Source organism: Zootoca vivipara, chromosome 6 (assembly GCF_965207765.1).
Source record: "Zootoca vivipara chromosome 6, rZooViv2.hap1.1, whole genome shotgun sequence".
NCBI lineage: Eukaryota > Metazoa > Chordata > Lepidosauria > Squamata > Lacertidae > Zootoca > Zootoca vivipara.
In genome coordinates this window covers 10,443,990-10,466,322 of record NC_142589.1, presented here as the reverse complement: position 1 = coordinate 10,466,322, position 22,333 = coordinate 10,443,990, and the positions used below count along the sequence as shown (strand labels likewise).

The 22,333-nt window shown below is 48.1% G+C and overlaps 1 protein-coding gene across 1 annotated transcript in view; it reads left to right on the top strand.

Annotated features, from left to right (window-relative positions):
- PAX7 (paired box 7) overlaps positions 1 to 22,333 on the top strand; it is a 144,010-nt gene that overhangs the window by 77,813 nt on the left and 43,864 nt on the right. Inside the window, exons 5-7 of the mRNA XM_035118987.3 lie at positions 4,213 to 4,412; positions 18,452 to 18,617; positions 19,898 to 20,094. Of these exons, the coding sequence (XP_034974878.1) occupies positions 4,213 to 4,412; positions 18,452 to 18,617; positions 19,898 to 20,094 (563 nt within the window). The remainder of the gene's footprint in view (positions 1 to 4,212; positions 4,413 to 18,451; positions 18,618 to 19,897; positions 20,095 to 22,333) is intronic.

Genomic DNA, 22,333 nt, shown 5'->3' with positions numbered 1-22,333 from the left:
TCATATCTCTGGAAAAAGGCCCCCGATGCTTTAATGCATTGCTGAGCACACCGGTCCCCAGCTGAGCTGTAAATGACTTTTTTTTCCATTTTCTGAGGCCAGCCGCCCTGTCTGTTTGGAATTCCCGGACCACCTCACCGACGTGAGCCCTCTCATTCCGCCCGGGCTGCATTACTAGATTAAAACGCATATCAACGATTACGCGATTGGTTTTTCTGTGTGCGGCTTCACGCCGCCAAACCTTAAACTATGTTAAACTGTAATCAAAATTGGATGAAGGAGGGCGGTTTGTTTGTGTGGGGTTTTTTTGGAGGGTGCGTGTTGCTGCAAGGAGCGACAGATGGAGAAAAGGGAAGCCAAGATGAGTAGCAGATGTAGGTGACGGGTTCTCTTTGGATTTGTAGGGCCAGGGGGGACAATGCAATGGTGTGTCCACCCTAGGAATAACTCTCGGCCCTAGTCTTGAGAGTTAAAAATATGATTTTGGCTGATAAGTGTGAGTATAGGAAAGAAGGGGTGCATTTTTATTCTGCAGAAATCTTCTTTCACCCACATTGCTCTCCTCCTCCCCCCTGCCCTGCTGCAAAGCTATCATAGAATTGCAGAGTTGGAAGGGACCCCAAGGGTCATCTAGTCCAACCTCCTGCAATGCAAGAATCTCAACTAAAGTATCCATGGCAGATGGATCTGAACCTTAGGCTTAGACACAGCCAATGAAAGAGAGTCTGCCACCTCCTGCGGGAATCCGTTAATGTCAGGAAGTTCTTCCTAATGTTCACTTGGAACCTCCTTTCTTGTTGTTTGAAGCCATTGGTTCGAGTCCTGCCCTCTGGAACAGAAGAAAACAAGCTTGCTCCATCTTCCATGTGACAGCCCTTTATTAACATTACTGACAACCCAAAAGTGTGGTAGCAGGGCATTACATCATACCATATACAAAGCAAACATTTTTTCCCCCATTATTTTTGAAAATATGCTGCATCGTTATATATCAGTGCATCCCTGTTTTCCAGGCTGGTTCGAAAGGTGAATGTTAAGCATCTAAGTCTGAAGCGCGGGAAATAAAATCCCACCAGGTGACACAAAAGCATTCTGGATTGTCTAGCACCCTAGGAACTCACAGATTGTGTGCAGTTTTTCTGCAAAAGCTGAAATCTATAAATTCTTACAGTTGCTCTTATCTTTTTCATTTGGGGTTCAGTGATCTGTCCAGACAGTCTTGGAGAAAAACAGTATCTGGGGATGAGAAGCACAGCTAGGTTGTGTTTTGTGTTTTTTTTTTTACTGCATTTCAAAAATAATTATTATTTTTGATCATCCTAGTTGCTCTGCAACCTTCTCTCATTTGCGTTTTGATGGGTTTGGCAGTCTGAGCAGAATGGCAGTCAAAGGGGGTGGGAACCACTTGGCAGTTGTGCCACCTCCCTGGAAGAAGGGGGGAGGTAAGCCAGGGGTGCCCACTAATTAATTTTGTTTAACCAGCAAAGCAAGATGGCTTTATTTACTCCCTTTGAGAACAAGTTCTGATCTGGTCCAGCTGGTGAGCAAGAATAGAAAGCAATCGTTGCAACATGGGGAGCTGCCTTATCCTGAGCCAGACCCATTGGGCCATAGAGCTCAGTATTGCTACACTGACTGGCAGCAATCGCTTTCCAGGGTTTCAGACAGCGGGATCTCCCAGCCCTCCCTGGAAATGTCAGGGGTTGAATCTGGGACCTTCTGCAAGCAACGTGGTTGCTCCACCACTGAGCTATGGACCTTCCCCTTAAAATAATGCAAGGATCTAGTCTTCATCGAGACATAGCGGAATGTATTATACCAGGCATCCCCAAACTGCGGCCCTCCAGATGTTTTAGCCTACAACTCCCATGATCCCTAGCTAACAGGACCAGTGGTCGAGGAAGATGGGAATTGTAGTCCAAAACATCTGGAGGGCCGAAGTTTGGGGATGCCTGTCTTATACCAAGTCAACCCTTGATCCATTTAGCTCAGTAGTGTCTAGGCCCTCCAGATGTTTTGAGCTGTGTACACGCTGTCAAATTAAAGCACACATCCCTTGCAAAAATAATTTTAAAAAATATTTAAAAATCCCGGGAGCTGAAGTTTACTCCCCACCCAACTACAAATCCCAGCACCCTTAGCAAACCACAGTTCCCGGGATCCTTGGGAGGGGAGGGTACGTGCAGAATTTGCACCTGGTGTGCATGCAACCAAGCTGGGGTAGGGAATTCAGCCTGCTGCAAAATAAAAAACTGCTGCCAAGGCTTGCATCTTCAGAGTTGGCGAGCATCCCTTCCTGGTTAGGTCTGCCGTTCCACAGCACGAAAGATTTGGTGGGCTATCGAGGAGACCTTTAGGGGTGCAGGGATTAAGGCAGTCCAGATGGGACCATGATGGGGAAAGCAGAAGAAAAGGAGAGTGGGTGGGGGAGACACATTATCTTAAGATGTGCCTAACCCACACTCTCTGCCTGCCGCTAACCCCTTCTCCCCCCCCCCCACCTCCGAATCAACTGGCAATCCGATCTCCAGGTTAATAAATGCGCCTCCATGTCTGGGCTGGACGGTGAATCCTTCCAGACGGCACCAGGGTGCTTGGAGACAAGACAGCAGGTCCTTGGTGCGCCTCAAGAGTTCCATCAGAGCCTGGAGGGTCTTGGTGTGACCAATTTCTACCTAATCCTGTTGATTAATTTAACTTTAAGGGCCTCCCAGGAGTGCTGGAGGGGGGGAGGTGTTGGAAGTCCAGCGGAGGGAAGGGAGAATGGAAGAAAATCTCTCCTCTTTTTGTGTGTTTGGCTATGAAATGGTAGTTTTTTAAAATAATAATAATAATAATGTGTGCGTAATTAGTGCGCAAGGAGCAGAGGAAGGAAGGGAGGCCCTGCAGGAAGCTTGGTTGGATCAAGCCAATGGCCTGCCTAGACTTGTCATAGAATCATAGTTGGAAGGGATCCCGAGGGTCATCTAGTCCAACCCCCCACAATGCAAGAGTCCTGCTCTGGGTGGGCTTGAACCGCCAACCTTCTGGTTAACAGCAAGACACGCCAACCCGTCCCAGCATCCTGTTCTCACATAATGGGCCAACCAGATGCCCATTATGGGAAGTCCAGAAGCGAGACCCGAGCACAAGAGCCTTCTCGCTTCCTGTGATTCCCTAACAGGTATTCCAAGGCATAACTGCCTCTGAAAGTGAGGGGGGGGGACATAGCCTCCCTGGCTAGTAGCCATTGGCAGCCTTCTCCCCCTTGAGATATGTCCAGGCCTCTTTTAAAGCCATCTAGCTTGGTGACCATCGCTGCTTCCTGCAGAAGTGAGTTCCATAGTTTAAATATGTGCTGTGTGAAGAGGTCCATCCTTTTGTCTGCCTCGAATCTTCTATCATTCAGCTCCACTGGATGTCCACAAGTTCTAGTGGTATGAGAGAGGGAGAAGAAGCACACACAATCCACATCCCCCACCTAATACGATACACCTCGGTCATGTGGCCACTGGTTCCTCACGCCCTTATTTCAACATTGGTGATGGGACTTGGTCCTCCGCCACACCTGCGGAGAGCAGGATCAGGGTTGTATCCAGTGCCATTTTAGATCAGAGTAGACCAATTGGACACGCCAAACATAGATCCATTAATTTCAATGGCTCTACTCAGAGTATAACTTGGTTGGATGCAACCCTAACTTTGGCCACTCAGGGGGAACTGGGAGGGTTGATTTGGGACAGATAAAAGAAAGTCATTCTTCATAGCTAAACTGTGCAACTCACTGCTGCAGGAAGCAGTAATGGCCAACAGCTTGGATGGCTTTCAAAGAGGATTGGACAAATTCATGGAGGGGGAAGAGACTATTAATTCTGACTAGCCATTATAGCTAGTAGTGGTCAGAGGCGATAATGCTTTTGTATACGAGGTGCTGGAAACTGCTGTTGGGGGTTGGGGAGTGCTCTTGTGCTTGAATCCTGTTTGTGGACTTCCCATTGGGGCATCTGGTTGGCCACTGTGAGAACAGGATGCTGGACTAGATGGGCCGTTGGCCGGATCCAGCTGAAGGCTCTTATTCTGTTTGTATATTGCCACACACCAGGACATGCCACCGGAAGCACCTTCTGCACCTTGTCTTACAGAAGGGTTGGCCATGTCCTGACCCTGTTTCCACTATCGCTTCTTGGCCTGTGTTTTCATCCACCTCCATCTCTCATTTTCGTCCCCCGCCAGGCAACCGGCTGGATGAAGGATCTGATGTCGAGTCGGAGCCCGACCTGCCCCTCAAGCGCAAGCAACGTCGCAGCCGGACCACTTTCACAGCGGAGCAACTGGAGGAGCTGGAGAAAGCCTTTGAAAGGACCCATTACCCAGACATCTACACCCGAGAGGAGCTCGCTCAGAGGACCAAGCTCACTGAGGCAAGAGTCCAGGTAAGGGATATTGCCTTCATTCGTTCACTAAATAGATATCCCTCCCTTCCTCTCCAACAAGCCAAGGGTGGCAAACAGATGCAGATACGTTCACTAAATAGATATCCCTCCCTTCCTCTCCAACAAGCCAAGGGTGGCAAACAGATGCAGATACGCACTTCTAAAAAACAAAGTTAAAACATTCTGAAATTGATTCTAAAAGATTAGAAATATCCTTCCATCAAATGATCTCAGGGCAGCCAAAAATGGTCTTCTTCATCCGCCAAACCCCTGGAGAAACAGGAATGTTTTTGCATTCTTTCTGGAATTTAATAAATGATGGGGATGGGTGCCCTTCACTAGGGAGGGCATTCCACAACCAAGGGAGCCCCCACTGAAAAGGCCCTGTCTTGGGGCAACACCAAGGGGCCAGCCCGCAGGGGTGGCATCTCCAGTGAGCCCTCAACAAGGGGCTTAGGAGAACACTTCAGAAGATTCTAGAATAGTTGCCAACATTGGCAAGTGACCAGAAAAGTCGCATCCTAGACCAAGCGTGCCATCAGCCTGGGTCAACAAAGAAATCCAGGGTTGATGCTGGTCATAGAATCGCAGAATTGGAAGGTACCACAAGGGTCATCCAGCCCAACCCCTTGCAATGCACAACTGTCACAACTTTCTTTCGTTCTCAGGGTCGTGGGTTCAAGCCCTACAGTGGGCAAAAGATTCCTGCATTACAGAGGGTTGAACTAGATGACCCTCGTGGTCCCTTCTGAGTCTACAGTTCTAGTCTTCTTCTCATGTATGAGAGAGAGAGAGAGAGGAGGAGGAGGCTGCCAGCTACAGATGCTAGTTTTATATTAGTTTATTTCACGATTCATATACTGCTTGATCATAAGGCAGAGGGCCTTCTTGGTAGTGGCACCCTCCCTGTGGAACGCCCTCCCATCAGATGTCAGGAAGATAAAGAATTCCAGAACTTTTAGAAAACATCTGAAGGCAGCCCTGTTCAGGGACCTTTTATTATTTTTTATATTTTGTTGGAAGCCACCCAGAGTGGCTGGGGAAAACCAGCCAGATGGGCGGGGTATAAACAATAAAATTATCATCATCATCATCAAGAACACCTCAAAGCAATTTACAAAATGAGCCTCAAAGTGGTTTATTGTTTTCAATTCGGGTTGTAGGCAATGAAACTTCACTCAGGGAACCCCCCCCCCCAGAAATAAATGACCTTCGGCCAGTCATGGCAATTAAATTCAATGGATCTACCCTGGGTAGGGCAAACATTGGAAAAGTCCCATGTGTTTGTTTTTGTACAAAGTGGCTTTTATTTGCAGCAAATAAGGGAAGTTGCGAATCGCTATCCCAGCTGAGTTGGGGGGGGGAGCAGTACGAGAAGTGAAGTGTTAAATGTGTGCTTTGGAACACGAGCAATTATAGAATCATAGAGTCGGAAGGGACCCCGAAGGGCCATCTAGCCCACCCCCGCAATGCAAGTATCACAGCTATACCTACATATGGGGAACTCCTTCCACTGTGGCCTGCCATAAGACCATTAAGTCCAGAAACTAAAAGCTACCTTGCTGCGCCACTGTTAGAATGAACTTGGCACCTTCTGGAGGCATCCAAACACGGCAGAAGAGGATGCCTTTCGGTAACGTGGGTCTCCATTGCACAGTGTGGGCAAGGGGAGAAATGTCAAAGTGAATATTTGGGATTCACGGCAAGTTGCTTGATCAGTTGGAGCTGACCAAAGTTCCCCAAGTCGAGGGAGGGGAAATTTCCTGGCCTTTCTGGGACTGCACCTGTCGGATGCCGTTATTTCTCCACCTCTCACTGCGTAGACTTTGGCTAATTTACGGAGAACCTTTTCCGAAAGCCAAAACAAACGGTGGGGGTTGAAGCAGCACCGTGATCCAGTTGCAATTTGATAACCCTGCAGGGGATTCCCTGAACCAGAGCCTGATGTATTGCGGATAAATCCCCCTCTCCACATTGTGTGCAAACACACATCAGCAGAAAGGCTAAGAAGTGTGAACAGATCAGGGAGCGTAATTAAATCTTCTGGGAAGGGGTGGGGGGCAGAGTCTACAATGGAAACACCAGTTGCTAGATTTTTTCCTTGGAGAAATTCGAACTCTGCCTCCCTCCTTGAGGGCACAGTTAAAAATCCAGGGGACCTTAGGCCTGAGAGGGTGTCCTGATTTTAAGAGATCATAAGGATTGGTGAAGCTGTTCATTTTAGACCTTTTTCTCTATTTCTCATTTTTCTCCTTATTCAGTTCAGTTCACCCCATTTTTGCAGTAGTTTGCATTTTTTTAAAAAGCCATAGGCACGAAAATTGGTACGCATGATTTTGGCTTGCAAGACACATTTCCCCCCCTCCCCTCCGAAAAGCACCCCGCCTACCCCATTCCTTAATGAGTTGCTGTGTTAAACATGATTCCTGATTGGAACAAGGCAATCCCAGAGCAGTAACGCATACAAAGAGACAATTCTGTGTGAACAACCTCATCACATGGTAGGCAAAGATGTGGAAGAAGGTGTCCTCATCAGCCACCTGGCGCAGGTGACTGGAAGGAGGCAAATCTGAGCGGCAACTTGTACAGGGACACATTGGGCAGGCTCTCTGGAGAGCCCTTCTGCTGCAATCACTCACATTGCAGAGACACTGCAAAATTACCCACCCCCAGTGGAGGCTGATTGGAATGAGAGCACTCCAGCAGACACTCATGCAGAGAGGAGATGGGCACACTCCTCTGATGCCTAGTAAATCCGCAGCATCTGTGTACCGGGAACTGATTGGAGCATCCATTCAGACCTTCCGCAGAGAGACAACAAGATTACTCGCCTCCTACATGAGCTGATTGGGAAAAAGGCCAGGCCCAATCAGTAAATCATGCAGAGATGCATCAGGCAGACTCCTTTGTTTTTGATTTCTTAATGAAGAATTTTTTAAAATATATTTCCACACACAGCTTGGCTGTTGCTGGCTAAGTGCTACTGATTGAAGGCAAGCGCAGCAGGATGAAAAAGGTGATGTTTCCGTTGTGAACATGCAGAGCCTTCAGCTGGATCAGGCAATGGCCCATCTAGTCCAGCATCCTGATCTCACAGGTGCCTGTAGGAAACCCAGGAACATGATTCGAACACAAGAGCATGCTCCCTTCCTGCTGTTTCCAGCAACTGGTATTCAGAAGCATTGCTGCCTCCAGAGCATAGCCATCATGCTAGTAGCCAGCGATAGCCTTCTAGTTCATGAATTTGCCTAACCCTCCTTTAAAGTCTTCTAAATTGGTGGCCATCACTGCCTCCAGTGGAAGCGAGTTCCACAGGTTAAACTTGCACGACATGAAGAAAGACTGTCTTTTATCTGTCCCGAATCTTCCAACACTTAGCTTTATCGGATGCGAGAGAGAGGAATTCTCTCTTACCACTTTCTCCATGCCATGCCATAGCTGCCAAGTATCCCGTTTTTTGCGGGAAACCCCCGTATTTAAACCCATTTCCCGCTGTTATCCCGAATAGAGATAAATCCCGTAAATCCCCCCGGATTTCCTACCTGCCAGGGAGACTCCTTCTGTGCATGTCTGGACATGCGTAGAAGCAACTTCCGGTGCTGCTCGATTTCCGGTGCCCAGACATGGGCAGAGAGGCACCCGAAATCAGTTCTGCGCATAGAAGCAACTTCCAGTGCCGTGCTGCTGCTGATCCTGGATTTTTCTTACCGGGAGTTGGAGTGTATGTGCCATGCATGATATAAATGTCCATCATGTGGCCTCCTCCCCACCTCCTCTGTAAACTAAAAAGCCCCAAACGCTGCAACACTGCTTCCTCTCAGGGAAGTCGCTCTATCCCCTTGCTCATTTGAACGCCCTTTTCTGAAACATTCCCAGCTCTACAATGTATTTTTGGGGGTAAGGCAGGCATCTGTTTCCTTCTACCCAAAGAGTTTTGGCTGTCAGGGTGACGAGGCTAGACAGAACCATAGAACTGTAGGATGGTGGAGTTGGAAAGGATCCCCAAGGATCACCTAGTCCAACCGCCTGGCTAAAGAATCTCTGGCAGATGGTCTTCCAAGCTGTGCTTAAAAACTTCCATTGAAGGAGAGTCCATCAATTTCTGAGGAAAATCTGTTCAGCTACCTAACAGCTCTTACTGACAGAAAGTTCTTCTTGTTGCTTAAGCTGGAAACTCCTTTCTTGTGATTGGAATCCATTGGTTTGGGTCTTTAAAAAAAAAAAAAACCATAAGCCGGATCTGATTAAAAGTTGTGGTTTCTTTTTTAAAGAAACAAAGTGTCTGCTGGAACAGAATAGGCTTTGCTAGCCTCTACAGTGGAACCTCGGTTTATGAACACCTCAGTTTACGAATTTTCGGTTTACGAACACCACAGACCTATCTGGAACGGATTAATTCACTTTCCATTACTTTCAATGGGAAAGTTCGCTTCAGTTTATGAACGCTTCAGTTTATGAACAGACTTCCGGAACCAATTGTGTTCATAAACCAAGGTACCACTGTTCAGCCAGTGCCAAGCCGGTCTGCTGAATTTTGGGGGGGGGGATCTTTGCTACCGTTTTGTATTTTTATGGCTTCAGATTATACACCTTGGTTCCCATTTTTATTTCAAACTCAGTTTGTGAATGCACGTATAACTGGTCAAGTCTATCATCCTGGCAAGCATGTAGAAAATGGGAACACCCCCACCCCACCCCCAGGCCCAATTTCTCACTCGCCTGTGAACCTTTGGGAAGTCAATTGCTCTCAGACACAGCCTACCTCACAGGGCTGTCCTGAGAAAAAAGAGGAGGGGGGTGTCCCGCGGTTGAACAACTCTTAACATCAGCAAGCTCTTCCTAAGGTTTAGTTGGAATCGCCTCCCTTGAAAGAGAGCGAGAAGGAAAAGATGGCATCCAGATCAAATCAAATACCTTTATTGGCTTCACAGTATAAAACATTTCAAGTCACCAGGATAATTAAAAGGACAAAGGGTGAAGCTGTTGAGGATCATAAGGTCACACTGTAATTGTGTGCAGATAGATATTCTGCTTCACCCTGTCTGTTCACTGAAAGGATGGTTCGCTGGGAACCCTTTCTGGTGAAATTGTCGCTAAAAAATAAGCTACTAAGGCAGTGATACCTTTGTCCCGATCTGCCAGGAGAAACCTCATTTGGCGACTTCTCGGATTGATAGGCCAGAGGTCCAAAGTTTTGCTCAGCATCAGTTGATGAGGTCTGCTGTGTAAAGAGCAATCTAAGAGAAAGTGGTCCATTGAATCAGGTACTCATAGGTTGCAGGCACACAATCGGGCTTGATATGGAATAAAGTGGTACCTTGGTTTACAAACTTAATCTGTTCCGAAAGTCCGTTCTTAAACTGAAACCGTTCTTAAACCGTTCCCTAATGAGGCCTCCCGCCGCCAGTGCCCTTCCGCTGTTCAGATTCCGTTCTTAGACCGAAGTAAAGTTCGCAAACGGGGACACTACTTCTGGTTTTGCGAAGTTTGTAAACCGAATCGTTTGTAAACAGGACTGTTCTTAAACCAAGGTGAGAATCTGCCTTTGGTCACTGCGGAAAGGATAGCATTTAATCTCGCGGTCATAAAGGCTCTTTGATGGGAGGGGAGTTGTAGATCCTTTAGATATTTGGCACGGATTCTGTAGGGTGTTGTGATACCTAAGGCCTCTGGAGAACAGGATCTTGGAGTATGAGGTAATAAGCGCTGTCTTTCGTGGTTGTAGAGCCGCTGCTGGATTATTCGGAATACAATGGTACCTCAGTTTAGTAACAGCCCTGTTTACGAACTATTCGGTATAAGAACTCCGCAAAACCGGAAGTAGTGTTCCGGTTAGCGAACCTTACCTCGTTCTATGAACGGAATCCGAACGGTGGAAGGGCACCGGCGGCAGGAGGCCTCATTAGGGAAAGCGTGCCTTGGTTTAAGAACGGCTTCGGTTTAAGAACGGACTTCCGGCATGGTTTAAGTTCATAAACCGAGGTACCACTGTGTATGTAACTTTTGTCACATGTTTCAAGGCTCATGAGCTCAATGCCCAAACTACGGATTTTATCTTAAATTGCTCCATACCAAGATGGCATCCCCTTTCTTTATCTGACAGCAGAGTTTGCAAACCCCCACCCCACCCCGGCTACCACCATCCAAGCCAAACCTCCAAGGCCCTGCGGCCACTTCTGTTTTGCCAGAAGGCTCTCAGCAGCTGTTCCTCCACTTGCATTCTTGATGGCTTTCTCATTCCGTCAGGCTGGCACGACTGGTTTCTTCCCACCACTTCTAAGCCAGCCGCCCCTCTCCCTCCCTCCCCACCACCCCCACTTGTAAAATTTTCTGCGTATCTGAGCAGATCTTTTTACTGGCTCTCGAGAGCTACAAATTCTGAGCCCGTCAAGTTCTTGATGAAGACGGGAGGGAGAAAGCCGGGGGGCGGGGGGGAAGCACCACAAAAGCAATTTAGAACTTTGGGGAAGAAGAAAAAATAAGTCTGGCAACCTCTTAAAAAATATTTTTATCAAAGTTCCAAAAGTTCCACATAAAATTCATATACTATCATTGACTTCTCATCCCATTTTCCTTGATGTTTTTCTTATCTCCCCCTTTGCTGCGTCCTGCCTTCCCTCTTTTTTAACATGGTCGTAACACAATAATCTTTAACTGTTCTGTTGCTCATAGTTCAAAACCTGTTCGCGGACTCTTCATGTCGAGGTATTTCTTTAAATCATCCAAAAAAGTTTTCCATTTTTTAAAAATGGAGATTCTCTCATTTTAGCTGTTATCTTTTCTGATTCATCATAATCCATTGCTTTACTTATCCATTCTTCTTTTAGTGGGAACTTCTTCATCTTTCCATTTCTGTTTCCATTTCTGAAAAAGTCTGGCAACCTTATTTATGGTTTGTTTGTTTGTTACATTTATATTCCATTTTTCCTCGAAGGAGCTCTATGTGGTGTACATAATTCTTCTCCTTTCCTTTCCCATTTTATCCTTCCAACGACCCTGTGAGGTGGGTTTTACTGAGAGACAGCGGCTGGCTCAAGGTCACCCAGTGAGTTTCATGGCTGAGCAGAGATTTGCAGATCATAGAATCACAGAATTGCAGAGTTGGAAGGGACCCCATGAGTCATCTAGTCCAACCCCCTGCAATGCAGGAATCTCAACTAAAGCATGCATGACAGATGGCCACCCAACCTCTGCTTAAAAACCTCCAAGGAAGGAGAGTCCACCACCTCGCAGGGGAGACTGTTCCATAAGAGCTCTTGAATTTAATTCTTTTTCTCCTCTCCCCAAAATGGTGTTGGGGAGTGGATAATCACCGCCATACCCTGTTCTAAGGTTGCACAACCTTTCAAGATGATGCAACCTAAGAATATGCAATAATAATAATTTGGGATGCATTGCAACCATCAATGCAGATCTCCCGGTGTTGCCTTTCAGCTGGACCAGGGTTTCTCAATCTAGGGTCTCCAGCTGTTGTTGGACTACAACTCCCATCATCCCTAGCTTGCAGGACCAGTGGTCAGGGAAGATGGCAATTGTAGTCCAGAAACAGCTAGAGACCCAAGTTTAGGAAGCCCTTTGGTTCCCTTCCAATTCTACAATTTTTTAATTCTATTATTCATCTGTACACGTACCTGGGCAATGCTTCAAGATCTTGTATTGGAGTGACTTAAGTTGTGTTTTCTGTGAAGTTCCATCATAGTGACAGAACCTGCACCACTCCCTTGAAACTCGTGTTTTTGGTATTCCTAAATGCTCAGTTTTGGAGCATATTAGAACAACTAATCCTCCTCGCCGTCCTTCTCCAGGGTGACCCAAGGAATCAGTGCTCCATGGCTTACTCAACAGCTTTCTCGCTGATTGGCTCCTGCCAAAATTGACATCCTTCTCAGTGGCTCAAAAGCTCCCCCTTTCATTCTGATTGACCAGCTCTGGGACACTGGAGACAGGGACACTGCTGCAAAATCAGCAACGAGTTTTCAACCCTCCGGGGAGCGGGGTGTGTGTGCTGTGGGTGGGTTAAACCATTGTGCTGCTTGGGCTTGCCGATCAAAAGGTCGGTGGTTCAGATCCCTGCGATAGGATGAGCTCCCATTGTTCGGTCCCAGTTCCTGCCAACCTAGCAGTTCGAAAGCACGTCAAAGTGCAAGTAGATAAATAGGTACCGCTCTGGCGGGAAGGTAAACGGCGTTTCTGTGCACTGCTCTGGTTTCGCCAGAAGCGGCTTAGTCATGCTGGCCACATGACCCAGAAAAACTGTCTGCGGAAGCGGACAAACGCCAGCTCCCTCGGCCTTTAAAGCGAGATGAGCGCCTCAATCCCAGAGTCGTTCGTGACTGGACTTAATTATCTGGATTCCCTTTATCTTTACCTTTACCTTCAACCCTCCACAACTTGTGGTGTTGGAAAGTCCAACATGTTGGCTGGTGAGCTCAAGGCTTCAGCCCCTGCCGGTTGCTACAAATGTAGAGAAACCAAGATGACAGATCATTTCTGGGAAGACGAATCTCTTCTCTCTGTTTCCACTTAACCAGCTTGCTTACCCTCCCATCGCTCTTCCCTCAACATCAAGTCCTCATTAAGCTAAGGAGGCTCCCAACGGGACTTCTCTTCTCTCCCCCCCCCCTTGCAAGAAGATCTCCACCTTTTCCCCTCCTTGCCTGACAAATTGTGGGAGGTGACCCAGAGCCGGTCTAATTTATTCCAGTCCCATCCCAGCAGGAAAGTGTCTGTGCAGCTGCTGGGTTGGGAGAGAGCGGAAACAACTGTCGACCACACCTCTGGTCTCCCTTGCATTGGGCCAAGTGCGCGCTGAGCATTGGCACATGTAACGTTTTGCTTTCCAACATCACACTGCTAAATTGCTATGAGAGTTAGAAGTCACAGGGTGCTGTGAAAGGGGGTCAGGAAGCGAGAAGTGTCTGACAATGGCTCCAAAAAAATCTGAGGTGCATTATGATTTCTAGCAAGGAGAGAATTTGAGGGCAGGGGAGATCCGCAGCAATGCTTAGATTTGCCTCCCAGCTTTCTACACTCTACGACAGCCTGGATAGCTCAGTTGGTTAGAGCGTGGCGCTGATAACACCAAGGTTGTAGGTTCGACCCCCCGTATGGGACAATTGCAGGGGTTGGACTAGATGGTCCTCAGGGTCCCTTCCAACTCAACAATTCTGTGTGGAACTTTTGGGCTTTTCATTGCCATTGCCCTGACTCTCAGATGACTTCACTTGCCCTCAGTGACAGCTGTCTTTTTGCCAAAACTCATTGGCTGACATAGCCACCTGTGGCACTATCCTGCTTGCTTAGTGACTCCTAATAGGCTTAAATTTTAAGGGTCTCTTGGGCCAAATGGGAAGGGAAAACATAGCTGTCATGGTTAGAAGCTAGTGGCATCCTTCTCTTCCACCATGAATCAGTCTGATCCTCTTTGAAATGGCTTTGGGGAGAGGAAACCTCTGAAAAGGAGCAATGTCACCCGCACCCAGTTGATGAGTTTTGCACTCAGGTGACAGGGCTGTGTTTTTATAGGCAAGTTTCTTCAGCTAATGATTTACACCTCCTCACCCGAGGAGTTTGCCATCTGTTTCTGGCAGATGGCAATAACAGAAGTCAGAGCAGAGTGAAAGCTGGGAAGGAGGCATCTTTCGAATCGAGTCTGTCCTCCATGGTTGGGACAAGAGTTTGTTTAAATCAGTGTCTTCATTCCATGTATCATATTTGTGGGGGGACCCACCTGTGTTGGGGAACGGGGGGGCTTCAAGGGGGCTTCAGCAGAGCGATGCCATTGGGCACCTCACCCCAAACACAAAGCCCTGGTCGCTGGATCTAAGAGATCTATGTGGCCCTTCAGAAGGTTGAAAGTGGCCTTCAGGTTGCAAAGGCTTCCCTATCCCTGCTCTTTCATCACTGTGCCACCTGTTGGCTCGCCAGGCAGACAACCAATGAGTGAGGCAGGAAGTGACATCTCCATGGCCTCTTCATCCTCTCCACCACAAGGTTTATCTGAGTTAGAAGCTGGTGAAAAAAAACAGTGGGTTTCAATGGTGAGCAGAACGAGCAGGTCTTGGGGGGGGGTCTTATCAGTGGGACTCTGTAGGGGTGCAAAGCCCTGGCAGATGCCTCATTATGTCCCTATCTACACCAGTCATGCCCCTCCCCCCTGCCCCCCAAGAAAAGAATTCTAGGAGTTGTAGTTTGTTAAGGGTTCTGAGAGTTGTTGTATCGCAGGGAGTTGGGCTAGATGACATTTGGGCCCTTTCCAACTCTTCAGATGAATGAGATCCCTCTTCCCCTCCCAGAGCAGTTTAATAGCCAACACTTCTTCCCAGGGAACTCTGGGAATTGCAGCTCCATGTAAGGAGTCTCCAGACTCAGCCCCTTTAATGAACCACAGCTCCCACAATTCTTTGGGAGAAGCCTATTTAAAAGGGTGTCCTAATGAATGCCTTATATCTATGGTGTGAGTATGGCCCATGTCATCATTGGTGGAAGTGGTCTTTCGGGTAACACTGCCCCCCCAAGCCAGGAACAATCCTATGGTGCAAGGGGGCCAGAATCCCTCTGGGCTGCCTCCTCACTCCTCTCCCCCATCTTCAGAGTTCGATATCTGAAGGAATTGACGGTCACTCTGAGATTAACTCTCTCTCTCTCTCTCTCTCTCTCTCTCTCTCTCTCTCTCTCTCTCTCTCTCTCTCTCTCTCTCTTGGGTAACCCGATTCCCTTGGCAAGAGAATCTTTTTAGTGGCTGATAAAACCTTCACTGTGGTGGAGTGGAAACAGGTTCCCTTTGATGTGGGTCTTCAATTTCCCTCTTGACGCTCAATCCTGTATATTTTAACCGCCAATAAACTGATTTATAAGCACATCTTTCTTTCTTTTTCCTTCAGAAAAAAAGTATCTCCAGCCACCTTTAAAAGAATTGGTAAGAGGGAGGGGGATATTGCCAGCGCAAATGTCAGGGATGTACGGTCTTTTTGAATCTTCTTGCGGGAAGGAAGACAGGTCCCTTGAAAGGATATTAGCCGTGGCAAGCCCATGAAACCTCTATGATTAGTGGCAGTCGAACAAATAAAGGAGCTGGATGTGCCCCCAAAGGACTCTTGCATCATAGCATATCTGCCTCAGTTTCATGGAGTTATCCAGCTAGCTTCTGCTGGAGAAACAATCCTTGGTTTCGTGGTTCCTTGTCCTTAATCAAGAAAGGTGAAAATCCTAACAGTATTAAATCCAGTTATCGTAATGGCACAAAATGATATGAAAATCACCCGAAAAGTTTCCAATGGGTGTAATGAATCTAGGGAAGGGCTGTAGCTCAGTGGTAGAGCATCTGCTTTGAATGCAGAAGGTCCCAGGTTCAGTTCTTGGTATCTTCAGGTAGAGCTGGGAGAGAACCCCTGCCTGAAACGCTGAAATGCTGCATTTAAAGGAAGTAGAGTTCTGCTGAAGTTTGCTAGGGACAGTAAAGGCAAGTGATGGTCTAGTTCAGAAATTTGTTGTCAGACCTCAGCTCCCATCAGTCCCAGCTGCCAGCATGGTCAACTGTCAGGGTGATGGGAGAGTTAGACTACAACAACATCCAGATGGCCACAGGTCCCCCATCCCTACATTAAAAGAAGGCATGGTTGTGACGGAGACCGGTTGGGGGCAGTGAAGCCAAATGACAATCTAGCTCAGGGATGGAGAACCTCCAGCCCTTCATTTGTTGCTGGACTCCCAACACCCATCAGACTTCATGGCAAGTGGCCAAGGGTGATGGGATTTGTGGTCCAACAATAGCTAGAGGACCACTGGTTCTCCATACCTGAACTAGACCATAGCTTGCCTTTATTGCCCCAAGCTACCTCCATCACAACCCTGACCATCACTTGCCTTTGCTACCCCTAGCTACCTTCACAACAGCTGGAAGGCACCATGCTCCCCATTCTCACCAGAGGTTTGGGGTCCATGGGTTAAGGAAGCTCTCTCTTTTGCTTGTCCCTAACCTGCTGGGAATGCATTTAGCTTGTCAACTGCAACACAAACTTAACACACCCGCTCCGATGGAGATGTGGAGTCAGCTGGAAGGGTTTGAGTTCCGAGTGTACACATAACCACCTGCACACACACACACACAGGTCAAATCCCCTGACCGCATTGCCAGGTCCATTAAATGTGGCTCAGTCCACGTCTCTGCATCCGTGTGTGAGTTTTGCTGGTGGAAATTATCCCTATGGAGCAAGAGTGTAATGTAGCCCTCAATCTCCAGAGAGCTGCAATTTAAATTAAAGTCCTCATCCATTCACCCAGTGACTGCAGATTGAACGAGACTCCTAGCCCGAGACACCTGAGTTTCCTGTTACAGTTTCTTCCATATGGGTGCAAAGTAGATGCTCTGCTACTTTGTTATGCCCCCTCCATGTACTCATGAAAGCTCCCACGTTCAGTCTGCTGCTGGGCATTTCTCAAGGGGACAGGCCATAGCTCAGTGGCAGAGCACTTGCTTTGATTGCGGAAGGTTCCGGGTTCAGATCCCAGCATGCAACCCCAGGCAAGGCTGGAAAAAGGATCCCTACCTGAAACCCTGGAAAGCCATTGTTACCAGCCAGTGCTGACAAATGTGAGCAAATGGACTCGTGGTCTCAGAATAAGATAGCTGTTCCTATTTAAACCAACATTTTTATTCCAAACTATGGGGACTAGAACCTTGCTTCGTTTTTAAAGAAGGGGCCATAACTCGGCGGAGGAGCATCTGCTTTGTATGCAGAATTTCCTAGTCTTTTGCAGCATCTCTAGGTAGGGCTGGGAAGGATTCCCTGTCTGACACCCTGGGGAGTAGCTGCCGGTCAGTGTAGACAGTGCTGAGCCAAATGGACCAAGGGTCTGACACCTGTATAAAGCAGGTTCCTAGGTTCTATGGATGGGGAAGTGACATATCCCAGTGGAAGAGCATCTCCTTTGCCTCCAGGAGGTCCTAGGTTGTAACAGACCCAACATCTCATTTAGAAAGGGGTGCGGGGATCAATGTGAGACTACCAAAGAGAGAGAGCTAACTTTCCCCGCTTGGCCTTCTCAACATGCTCAGAGTCGTCGACCAAACCTTAACTAGAAACACACAGATCAGGCTCCCCAACTCAACTTCTCCACCGCCCCTTCAGCTTTTAGGGTTTTTGTGTTGTTATTCAATTCCACCTTCCCCCCCCCCCTGCTCTGCCAAGCCCTCTCCTGTTGCTGTGAAATTCAATCAGGTCTCCCAGACCCCTAGGCCCTGGAGAACTCGGCAGCTGCATTCTCCACTGTCTCGAAAGCTTAGCCCCGTCCCCTTCTCAAACCAGGATCAGCCCTGAGAGTTTTTGGATTCAATTGAAAAATGAGTTTTAAAACATATAAATAAATAAATAAAAACCAAACACAGATCGCAGCTGGAATACATATGGTACAATTTGATTGGCTCGGATAATTGTGCACCAGGATTTATGAGGAGGGGAAACGGAGGGGGAGAGCATATGGAGGGTTTCTTTCTTTAGCCACAATTCCTGCTTTGCAGGGGGTTGGACTATATGTTCTTTGTAAGTTACCTTCCAACTCTCTATGATTTTAAGTCGGCTACCTTTTACTGCAGTGTTTTACTGCGAAGCAAGCACGGATTGCCAGAAAATAATTCAGAAGGGCAGAAATGGCCCTGATAGGCCAGAGTCGGCTCTGGTGACCATCCATTGGGATTTCCGGGACCCGATAATAAGACAGTGGTCAGCCACTGGCAGACGGGGGCGGCGGCAAAGGAGGGACTTCCTGTCTGCTGCCCTGCTCTGTCCTGGCACCTAGTGGCCATTTTTTGTTTTGCACAGAGCCTGTGCAAGAGTAGGCTGGAAGATGGTTGCGACAGGTGGTGACGGCCCCAGAGCATCAGATCATTTGTGGCACTTGCTCTCTTGACGATGACAAATGGAGATGGTCCATAGCTCAGGGGACAGAGACCCTTCTCTGCATGCAGAAGGTCTCAGGTTCAAACCCTTGGCATGTGTCTTACCCCATAACTTCCTGCCTTCCTCTCTCCCTTCTCCCAGGTGTGGTTCAGCAACCGGCGGGCACGGTGGCGCAAGCAGGCCGGGGCCAATCAGCTGGCAGCATTCAATCACCTGTTGCCGGGGGGCTTCCCTCCGACTGGGATGCCCACTTTGCCTCCTTACCAGCTGCCAGATTCAACTTACCCAACCACCACCCTTTCCCAAGGTGGGTGCTGAGGGCTTGGGTGGGAAAGTGGGTTGTTTCGATAGGTGGATCGATGGATGGCGTTTATATCAAAACTTTTCCTCCAAGGAGCTCAAAGTGGCACGCAGGGTCCCACGCATCCCTCCTTGTTTAACCCCCACAACAATCCAATGAGGAGGTTTAGGCTGAGAGGCAGGGACCGGCCCAGAATCACCCAGTGAGATTCACGACAGAATGTAAGGATTTGAACCCTGGTCCTCCCAGGTCCTAGTCTGACTGGTACAGAGTGGGCAGAGCCAGAGCCAGGGATTGGCTGAGCCAGAGCCAATGATAACTGAGTTCTTCAAGGGGCAACAGTGAGACTCAGGGCTTATCCACAATTCCTCTGTTCCCACTGCTTTCCCCTGGAGAAAACCACTCGGAGCAATCAGCAATTTGGATCGATCCCCAGCATCTCCTAGTAAAAGTCTCTTCCAGCCTTTACCCTGGCATCCTTCCAAATCTGCAGTCTCTGTTCACACCTCGGGGCAAGGGGGAAGGAGTTCTTCTTGCATTGCCAATGGCTCTCGGTGGCTCTGTTTCTTAACGGCCCTAGCGAATTCCTCTGCAGCTTGTATTTCTTGCTTCACGGCTAAAATAATCAAAATCCTACCATTTCTTAATTTCTAGGGTTTAGAGGGGGTCCCACCCAAATCTATAACATGCCCCCCTTCACTTTAGCAACAGGGACAGCTTTCCACAGCTGGGCATGAGAAAACAACAGGAGGTTACTAACAGCATTCAGAGCAGATAGTTTGCTTCGGTTTAGTGCTAAATTGGTTCTCCCTGAGAAAGGAGTGGGGCAAGGGAGAAACCGCTTAGACTCATCCCTAGAAAGCGTGGGTCAAGCAGAAAACTGGATAGCTCAGTTGATTAGAGCGTGCCGCTGATAATGCCAAGGTTGCAGGTTCGATTCCCATAAGGGGCAGGTGCATATTCCTGCACTGAAGGGGGTTGGATTGGATGATCCTCGGGGTCCCTTCCAACTCGACGAATCCATGATTCAAGTGGAAGCGGAGGAGGGGGAAGGTGACAGGCAGGGCCACCCACTGGACTAGTTGTAAGAAAGTAGGCAGGGGGGCAATGCCCCATTCACCCCAATGGACCAGACCTCCACTGCAACAGGTGGTGGGAACATGATTTGGGCTGCAGGTCAAGATGGCACCTCCACCTTCCCATCCATGCCAGCCTTTCCCCAAAGGAACACAGTGATGGTCAGTGATGATAGCCTGCTTCTAACCTGATGCTTCATTTCCCCACAGATGGGGGCAGCACTGTGCACAGACCCCAGCCTCTCCCACCATCCACCATGCACCAGGGAGGGTTGGCTGCCGCCGCCGCAGACTCGAGCTCCGCCTACGGGACCCGACACGGCTTCTCCACCTACTCTGACAGCTTCATGAACCCCGCAGCTCCTGCCAATCACATGAACCCTGTCAGCAATGGCCTCTCTCCCCAGGTAGGCTGCTCGCCTGTCTTTTGCCATCGTCTCCGGCCTAAACTGTAGGCAATGCATGAGGAAATGGGAAAACGCATGGCCCCCGAGAAGAGCTGCAGGTCCCACGTGTCCTTAGCTGAGTGCCGCAGCGTTTTGTTCATTTGCTTATTGCTTAAAGCCGGGATAGGGAGCCTGCAGCCATCCAGAAGGCGTTGGATGACAGCTCCCATCAACCCTATGCTGGGTGATGGAATTTGGAGTCCAACAATACTTTGAAAGCTACAGGTTCCCCATTTATTGTTTCCCCCCCACACTCTTCCCCAGAAGACTCCCAGAGTTGCTTACCAATATCAAAAATGATTCATTTTCTTCAGGCTTACAATCTGATCGCTGTGACATGAAAGGAAAGGGGATTGGAAGGGTGGAGGAAAGAAGCAAAGCTAGTTACTAGTTCTTAGGTAGTTGAATAATTCTACAGGTGTGTGGCTGAGTTTTAGATCTGTGGCGTTGCCAGGTCACCCAGTCAAAGACGGAAACGGAGGCCTTCAAGGAAGGAAGGAAGGAAGGAAGGAAGGAAGGAAGGACCTTTAACAAAGTGCCACCACATATTTGAGGACATCCCACGATGTCTGCTTAGCCCCGATTCTGTTGCAATGCAGATGCTGAGTAAAGGCCCTCTTACGCCTTCAGGACTTTGGCTTCCTGGCGCAGCTGGTTTTAGGATTTGTTGTTGATCTCCAGATGTAATGGTCAACCTTGCTTTTTTTGTGATTTGTCATGAAGGTTTTCCCCATAAGCTGCTTTGAGGTGTGACTTTACAGACAAATTAACCAGTGAATTCCGGTGTTGTCTTTGGGAGCGTCTGTTTGAAAACCATGAATGAATAGTTCCGGGTAATCTCTGCTAACCGCAATAGTGGGAGGCGAAATCGTAGATACCAACATGCTATGTCCATGCATCTTCCTATTGCATTATGTTATTAGATGGCGCTGTGGTTAAACCACTGAGCCTAGGGCTTGCTGATCAGAAGGTCGGCGGTTTGAATCCCTGTGACGGGGTGAGCTCACGTTGCTTGGTCCCAGCTCTTGCCAACCTAGCAGTTCGAAAGCACGTCAAAATGCAAGTAGATAAACAGGAACCGCTACAGCGGGAAGGTAAACGGTGTTTCCGTGTGCTGCTCTGGTTTGCCAGAAGCGGCTTTGTCATGCTGGCCACATGACCTGGAAGCTATACGGCGGCTCCCTCGGCCAATAATGCGAGATGAGCGTGCAACCCCAGAGTCAGTCATGACTGGACCTAATGGTCAGGGGTCCCTTTACCTTTATTAGACAAATATTTATTGATGGATGCGGTGGAGGACCTTTTGTCTCCAATTGTCAGGGAGCAGTCAGACAATTATTGAGCAGTATAGCTATATCTGGAGGAACACAAGAGGACCCCCATTCTTGTATTAGAAGAAGTCACTGCTGGTCAGTGTAGACAATACTGAGCAAGCTGGACCAAATAAGCAGCTTCCTAACACATGTTAAATGTATCCCCCAAGTGGCCGCATTACAAATAGTACAGAATAGGTCTTTGGCGAAGTTATCCCACGGTCCTTAAGGGTGTTACATCACTAAAGGAGAGCAAGAGTGGCAGAGGGTGATTGCGTCAGGCCTTTTCTTGACTTGGATGGCTTCTGTCTCATTTCCTCTTCTCCCCTCCTTTTTTCTTCAGTGTCTGTTTAAGTGTAATAAGCATTTAAATGAAGTACTGTATTGCCTGACCAGGGATGGAAAGGAGAGGAGGAGGAGGGAGAGATTTGGGAAGGAGGGGAGAGAAGTAGAAGGGGGTGTTAAATAGCAAAGAATTAGGGTGGGGGGAGGGAGAAGATCAGATGCAAATCACTAGTAGAAAGGAAATTATGTGCAATTACCCAGCAAAACTGGGCAGCTTCTGCCCACCCCTGCCAACAAGATCTCATTAATAAGCAGAAAATAAGATTGAAATGGTGTGTAAAAGAGGTGGAAAAATGAATTTGAATGCTGCATTTGTCCACAATTACCCCCTCGTTCACACATATTTTATTGCAATTTTTTTATTATTATTCTTAATCTTTCCATCCCTCAAAGCAGATTGGGAACATCCTGGCATTATGGTTGCAGAGGGAGAGGCATTACGGATTTCCCTCTTTTTTTTCTTTCCTTTCTGCCCCCCTGAAAGAGACTCTGCCCGCTCTCAAATTTGCAAAGGCCGGGCTGGCGGGGATCAGAATTCATTG